At 34.6% G+C, this 8,513-nt stretch overlaps 1 protein-coding gene across 1 annotated transcript; it reads right to left on the bottom strand.

Annotated features, from left to right (window-relative positions):
- Positions 1–686: 686 nt before the first annotated feature.
- Positions 687–3,489, bottom strand: il21 (interleukin 21). Its single transcript, XM_063485164.1, has 6 exons — positions 3,364–3,489; positions 3,211–3,252; positions 1,327–1,440; positions 1,160–1,198; positions 957–1,037; positions 687–789 (listed from the first exon to the last, which is right to left on the bottom strand). Exons 1-6 carry the CDS (start codon positions 3,487–3,489, stop codon positions 769–771), a joined length of 423 nt encoding a protein of 140 aa, XP_063341234.1. The 3' UTR covers positions 687–768.
- Between the last annotated feature and the right edge of the window lie 5,024 nt (positions 3,490–8,513).

Here is an 8,513-nt window from a genome sequence, read left to right as displayed (position 1 = left end):
ATAGTAAACGGACTGGTTCTTTTAGTTGTGATTTTCTACTCTACTTGAGCACTCAAAGCGCTTTGAACAACATGCCTCGTTAACCCATTCACATCCCGTCATACGAGCACAAAAAAACAACCAGAAAACATGGATAACATCAACACAATTTCTCTTCCACTTTCTGTGAATTTCATTTATATTTATTTTTCTCAGTATAGTCCAGCACATATAAAAAGGTAATACTGAAAACTTGGTATCAAACATTTAAACAATAAATATCTAAACATATAAACTATATCATAAATACACTTTGATAGCACAGTTAGACACTGTCTTTATTAATATCAACCTGCCATTTATATGAAGTTGACAAGAGAAAGTTACGACATGTTAACTATACAATGGACCACTGCCAGAATGAAAAAAATGCCCATCAAATAATGTATGGTAATTAATTTGATATTTTCAGATGGTACAGTTGTTTGACAAAATAATTTATGTACTAAGGAAATTCATACACAGTATAAATGTCATTATTAAACTATTCTTTGAGAACTACAAAATGAATGAATAAATTAATTTTCCCTCTCACTGACTGAGGGTACCAAGTCCACTAGGTGGCAGCAGAGCAGCTTTCCTGATAGCTTGAGTGAGTTAACCACTTCAATATAAATAAATAATAAATAAGTTAAATATTTATCAGGCTGTAAGACGCAATCTTTGACGTGCTTGGCCCTTTACAAAGTAGTGTCTTCTCTAAAGTTGCTAATGGATCTTCAGCTCATCTCAGTTGATTCTGCTTAGACCCTAAAAAGAGATGAAAATAAATACTTAATTTGCTGTACAAACTAGCATCAATACATTTATGATAATATTAAAGAGCATAGCCTTTTTTTATTTTAAGCTTACTGTAAAAACAAAATGGTCTAGTATTTTATGTATAGCTTTCTGAAATATATCTGAAATAGCCTTACCCTTTGAACCAGAGACTCCAGTCTGTTGAAAAACTCTGATGCTTTTTCCTTAGGATGTGAGTGGCAGGTTGAGCAGTTGGTCTGAAAAGAAACAAAGAAAGGAGTTTACTTAAATGGTCATTTACTACAAGAGTCTGTGTACAGACCAAAAAAACAATAGTCACAATCGAGAAAAAAATCAGTGCTGACTAATTTTTACTTACCGTAGAAGTTTCTGTGTTACAAAAGTTCAGTCCACTGATCTGCAATGGTTGAAAGAAATACGCCAGTTTTAGAAATGCAGTGTAGTAAAATGTTGACATTAGTCTTTAGAATAGGAGTTAAGGGATATGGTTTATTATGTGAGTCCCACCCCAAACAATGTACTTACAGTAAGGGTATGATTAAGACTCTTGTAAAGTTTTTTCTGATATTTTCCACTTATGCCAAAATGTTCAAGCAGAGTCTCCCGAAAGCAAGTTAAGGCTGTCAGACAACAGCAGTCCTGTTATGAAAAGAAAAAGAAATGATAGTGAATACGACATCATGATTATCCCAGCTTACACACACACACACACACATATATATATGTCAGGGTTCCGGTTGGTCTTTTTAAATACATTTGCTTTTTTAAATGAGATATATCACACGGAGCACCATACAAAGGGAACACAACAGCTTGATGCATGCACAGTTCTACTTCATTTACAGTTGGCTATGAAAATGAGAGTTTTCTTTGTTTCAATGTAAGGAAAATATTGTTCCAAGAAAGCTATTGTTTGTAGTTTCATGTCAAGACTTCATTGTAGTTGACTTTCCAATCTGATGCACACAAAAAACATTTTTTACATAAAATGAAACTGAACCAAACAGAGTTTCCACTATTTCAATGATAACTTTCTGTTAAGTGAAAGAGGGTTTTTTTTTTTTTTTTTTTGTATGAATTGTTTCCCTCCAAAAATCTGGATGAAAATGCTGATGATACAATGCAATTTTTCCCCATGTGAAACACTTGTTTCTGTTTAGATACTCATTTTCCAGTGTGGTGTGACACTCGTGAACTCAGCCAGCTTGGGTCAAAGTTTTTTTTGTTTTGTTTTTTTGAGTATTTTATATCTGCCTAGCGAATTAGCCGTAATTTGTTTTGCTGCATTTAAAAATCAGAAATTCTGCTACAGTTATTGTTAATTCTTATCATTAGTGCTACAGTTTAGTGTTGTGATCTCATTTTGAAACCATAATCTTTGTTTTGCAAAGCAAGATCAGATGCTTGGTAATCCTCATCATTCCCGGTGTGAGATAAACTGTAATTTGCAAGATGTTAAACAGAATATTGACTCAAAAGTTTTCTAGCATTCTGTCAAATGCTCAGAGTTTGAGAGGTGGCGTGAGGAAGTGTAATGGCTTTGTCTGCTCTCTGCTTGATTACTCATCACATTTCACTCAAAGGAAGCTGTGAGAAAATGAAAAAAATGCACTGAGCACACTCTTGAGTTGACTCACTGAATGAAAATGAATAAGCCTGACAAGAAAGAAGGCTGATTAGAATTTACTAGTAATGCAGTGCATCTTAATAAACATTTACAAGTCTAGTTATATAAAGGGTACATAATGAGACTATGTAGGATTGGACCACAAGAGCATTGCAAAACTTTACAAAATGTTTTTAGGTTTCATTGCTAAGATGTGCTATGGAGCCTTTAAAGTAAATATTGTCATTTCTATTTATAAATATTGAAATATATATGGCTTTTTTGAGGATTTCATTTTAGTCAAATCAACTCAGAAAAACAAAAATGCATGGTTTCATAGTGCAAAGTTTTAATAAATATTCTGTATAATGGTCATAATTTTGTTTCTAATTAAACTAAGAAATGTATAATGTAGTTTTAATCCTGTCTAACACTTAATTATGTGGATTTTATTTTTGCTAAATTAAATTTTAAATGCTTACATTTTACTTTGTAAACGTTTTATGAGAGTTCCTCTGCTGCTTAATCTGACAGTCATTTGTTTTTAAGTATTGTGATCAAAGAGCAGATGCTAAATTTAAATCTGGACCTTTAGCCTTTGAGTTTCGAGTTTTACAGCTGCTTATCACCCTGCACATTTTGGTATTTCACACATCATTTGATGTACTCCTACAGTACCCGGCGCCTGACAAACTAACTACAGTAAGTGGGAGCATAACAACAATGAGTAAGCAACCACCAATATTTATCGTAGTGGTGACCATATGGTCTGCATTATTTTAGATTAAAGTAGTTTTGCTTACCTCAATATCCTTTGGTGGAGTATTCATCATTAGTTCTGTGTTCTGCAAAATGAAGTCAAAAAAGATTGCATTAGGTAATGAAAGTTAGTTTGTTAGAAAGCAAGTTGTCAAATGCAGTTAAAGCAGTTAAAAAGTTGATGTAGATGAACTAACCGGAAGGTCGCGTTTGAGCATTTTCAGCTCTCTAAGGACTTCTTGTAGTTTTTTGCGCTCCATAGTAGATGCCTTGACCAAAGAGCAACAGTAGACTGTGAAAAGGCAAAAAACGATCAGCTTCATATTGTTAAGTGTCAGCAGCAGGCACCGATTCACCAAAAGACGCTTTACCCAAGTTTTACTGGAAATGCAGATACTTGTGTCGCTTACCTTTTTATACTTATCCCTGAGGACAGAGGAAAACCGCTTTTACAGAGTAGGAAAACTGCAGAAACTAGTGTGTGAGTAATGAAATTTTCTTTTCCACTGGCAGTCACCACTACGTGATCCGAAACTGGCGTCAAGCCGCGCGTGCGTGGGGCCTATAGATGCTAGTGTGTGAATGTAAACTCGTTTGAGTGCACCCGACTCACCCGGAAACTAGAGGAACGACGACGACACTTCCCATTTTCACTTTGAATCAGTGGAGCCACAGCTTGTACCGTGTCATAGGTATTCTTAGTAGGTGTGGTATTGACAACCTGAATGCATTCACTGCATTGTGGCCACCTACACAGACAAATATCTCCGGCAACAACAGGAAACCCTTTGTAAGAGTTAATGTTTTACCAAAGGGACATGTAAAAAAATACATTTATATATATATATATATATATACATACATATATATATGTGTGTGTGTGTGTGTGTGTGTATATATATATATATATATACACACACGCATACATACATACATATATATATGTATATATATATATATATATATACATACATACATATAATGTTGTGTTTTCATAGTGCATAAGGAAGTAAGCTAATATTGGATTAACATTTGCTGCTATTTCACTCTTTTGTCTCTTACAAATTTCATTGTCCACTTGCAAACTCAAGGAAACGTACAGCAGCTTAAGAGGGTCTGCTTATAAAATGACATGAAACAGTTGCATGTGTCATTATCGACAGGACTGACAGTGTCACGTCATTTCAAAAGAATGACACATGCTGTTACACACTCACAGAAATAGATTAATGATGGTGTGCAGGGAAAAAAAGGTTTTCTAAAGAAATGTTGTCATTATGTCATTATGTTGTAATTACATTGTAATTATTTGATAATCAACTATTTTTGCAGGTGAGGTGGTTAAGCATCTGGTCGTTCCTAGGTGTTCATTATTATCAGTAGCTCTCAAGGCACATCCAAAACTGGTTGAAAAGATTGTGTCTGTTCTTTCTTCAAATAACTCAACAACTTAGTTGCTGCCACTTTTGCTGAGCAACAGATCAACAGTTCAGCTTTATCCATATATAGTAAAATGCATATATAAAAAAATATAACAGCTATGAGGAGTATAGGTAATTGCTATTGGATTGCCTGTCTTTTCTTTAGTGTTTTTGTTAGTTCAAATTAATATTTTTTTGTACTAAAAATACGCACATAAGGAAATTGCAATCAAAAATGAAGATGCTCCAAGGATAAGCAACGCCACATATTACTTATATTTAGTTTTTTATTGCCACATATGTAAAAACTGAATAGCTTGTAAAAGTGATCGAATAAACACTCGATTCTGGTTAACTTAAACAAGATGTTTGTGAATGCCAAATAAAGGGTTAAAATTACTATTTATTTTCTTTCACTTTCAGGTTTATTGTCTGTAGTTTAACTCGCACTGGCATGAAAGCACTTCTGTATATTGGGAATTTTTGTATGTTTTGCTTATGTCAAACATACATTATGTCAGTCATCTGATGCATTGGTTCACCACAGTGAGACAAAACGGCAGTCATATTTCTCACTTTTATTTGTAGAAGTTGCATAGGTCTGTATAACCTTCTACTTCAGAAAGATCGACAAAGCCCGTGCTCAGCTTTACTTGACTTTGTCAGGAATTATCATTGATTGCATTGTTTGTATGGTTGTGTTTGTGTTGTGCTGACATGATGTTAGACATGTCAATCATCAACACTGGGATGCAGTTTAAAAATAAAAGCTTTACACACCTTTGCCTCTGTATCATTTCATGCTCTGTTGCCATTTTGCCTACATTGTGACTGTGATGGACAAAACAAACTTGGTATTAAAGTAACATTGTCACCATGTTGTCTGCATGAAACAACATGCAACTTTCTATTAATATTGCATAATTAAGCACCCATGCTAGTGGATTTTCGTGGCACTGTCCTCATGAATTCTCCATCATATTTTTAACTTTATAAATAATTTGGTCAAGAAAAAGAGTTTTCCTTTTTTGACTCCTGAGACACTGTTTTTCATGAGAATCGGATGGATGTGAAATTTTGATGATCCGAATTATATCCTATATTATATCTCATTGTCCGTGAGTTCAATTCAATGTCAGTGCCAAATGTAAATAAAGTCTCCTTTATGCTTTCACTGAAATGGGACTTTTCATTGGGCAGTTTTAAAAGATAATGACTAAAATCTGCTTCTGAGGTCATTGTGTTAAAAAGACAAAGACATGTAGTCGATGAGCTCGATTTTTATTACAATAGATTGGTTGTCATAATAATAATAATAATACTAAACATAATCTTTAATCACAGTTATATTTTAGCTGTAGGAAACCTTTTATGGAAATATCACTGAATATTTAATGATGGTCATCTACTCCACAACTTACACATTTTGGAATTTCAGATTGTATCATAGGTTAGTCAGTATGTCCATGTTCATGCTACCTCAGTCTTTCTGCCCCGTCAGTGTTAGTGCGCAAGTTCTCTCCATACACACAATCTTTACAACAATCTACGGCAACCAGAAGAGAGGAAGTGAGAGTGAAAGAGAAAACCCCTCTCGTCTGTTTTCTCTCTTCGTCAGCGTAAGGGAACAGGTGGGTGGGGGCTCCGACTGGTCTAAGAGGTGCATCACCCTCAGTGTCTTATCAGGAGTACCTTCTGTAATGCGCACACAGAAAGGAAAAAGTGTCCACAGGTAGATTTAAAATTCAAAAGAATTTCCTCATTTGGCCGCCACCAGAGAATCCCTCCTAACCCACCTGTGGTGTGCTGGTTTGTGTTTTTACATCTAAAAGTCTTACAAAGCAGCGTCGTTGACATGAGGAATTCATAAAACCTTTCCTCCCCCATTATAGAGATTAGTGGAGGAGATAAGGAACAAGGCCCTTATCATTAAAGAAATGCAGTGGAAATAAAGGTGCAAGATTGTTCAAGGTGTTACATAAGCATAAGGATGTATCATTTACATTTCATAGCTCTTAGCTTCTTTTTCCAGTTGCAGGTCCAACAACGGTTTCTGTGCATCATTTTCCCCATTTTTTTGTCAAATAGCTTATTTGACTTGTAAAAAAAAACTCCAAAATGTTTATTAATGATTAAATAATAAACCAGTAATAGGAAAATCCTCTCAAGAAGTGAAAATCTACCTCATTTTTACTTTATCTGGAGGGTCATACGTATTAATTGATTCACCAGTTTTCAATTCCAATCAAAAACAATCTTAAAAAAATACCTCTAAAAATTACAAAGATTTACAACTGGTTAGTTGTGTTTAGCCATTCTGATTAAACGGGCAGTCAGGGAGAAAAAAAGCTGTTAAATATTATTTATTACAAATATGAGTAAATTAAAGAAGAACAGAAGAAATTACTCAGTGCAACTCTATTGTTTTTGTATCTAATGCATGTAAAAAATGGTAAATGTGGTGATGTCGTCTAACAAAAATGAAGGCCCCAGTTTGAGACTGACTATCCCCCTGCAAGCTCACTTTAAACAGTTATTCTGTCAGTTAAGTCTGCTGGGCTAGAAGCCTGTTTTTCAGTTTAACCAGGATATCCACGCAACAGATATCCTGTTCAACACTTCCTTTCTGCATACTGGTTAAAAGCTAATAGAAAACTAGTCAGACTACAGCCAATGGATTCAAATTAACGTTCCTTTTTTTGGTTCCCACATGCATTTATTACCTACATGGCCATTTAATCTCACACTACAAGTACACCACAAAACCTTGGATGACAAAAATATTGGCATTTGTGTATCGGTTGGTAATGAAATTAAGACAACTTGTTTCCTGGTACAACGTACTTGTTATGCCCACTTGAACCAATAAAAGAGTAGCATAGGGAATAGTCTGGGGAATTTACAGCTAGTGAATGGTCATCGATTAAATTAAATTTTATTTATATAGCACCAAGTCACAACAGCAACTTTATATTGTAAGATAAGGACGCTACAGTAATACAGAAAAACCCCCAACATTAAGACAACACACTATGAGCAAGCAATTGGCAAAAGTTGATGCATAACAATAGACATCTAGCTTTCAACCTGACCAGATTCTCACAAAATTTTATGTGTGAGGGAAACTTTGAAATTCTACTTTGTCTTCTGAGGCACCTCACCAATACAGCAGAGGCACTGCACTTAATTTCAAAGCATCACAAGAGTTAGTTGGATTAGTTGTACTGTAGTTACTCATTCAAACTGACATAAAACTAAAATTAATTCACCTATGCGACTATGACAAAAAGGCCATCAATTAAAACTTCTCTTAAACATAGTGGCTTAGTTTAAAGTGGAACTCTTGAAATCTTATCGTCAGATATCTAGAACTGACATCTCAATCTTTTTCCAGGGAACTTTGCAAAACAATGCTCTACTGACACATGATTTTTCAATGATGACTAACAGTCTTGGTCAGACGTGACATGCCACACTGAGAAATGTTCTTTGTGGTCACCCAGAGTGTTAAACACAGTGACAAAAAAGTGCAGCTTGTTTCAAGTCGCGCTTTGTCTTAAACGACATGTAGCTGAATGTCAACAAGACTGAGAGCAGCATATGTATTTACCTTGGTGCAGTAATCACATCTCACTAATGGATACAAAACTCTTAAAATTGCATTAGTTTATTATTATTAATATAACAATAGTTAGAATGTCTTGGTACCGATAGGTGAGTTGGATTAACGTCACTTTAGTGTAAACTTAGATTAAGAACTTGAGATGTCACAGGATGAATAAATATTTTAATCTGTGTTACTTAAATGACATCATATTAGGAGACTGTGATTTAACAGTTATATCTGCAATGCATTCAACTTAGATGTGTGTAGAAGTTATGCTTATGTGCCTTTTTCTTACTTTACACTGAAAATAAAGAATAAA

Source organism: Pelmatolapia mariae, linkage group LG2 (genome assembly GCF_036321145.2).
Source record: "Pelmatolapia mariae isolate MD_Pm_ZW linkage group LG2, Pm_UMD_F_2, whole genome shotgun sequence".
Taxonomy (NCBI): Eukaryota; Metazoa; Chordata; class Actinopteri; order Cichliformes; family Cichlidae; genus Pelmatolapia; species Pelmatolapia mariae.
This window is presented reverse-complemented; position numbering and strand designations above follow the sequence as displayed.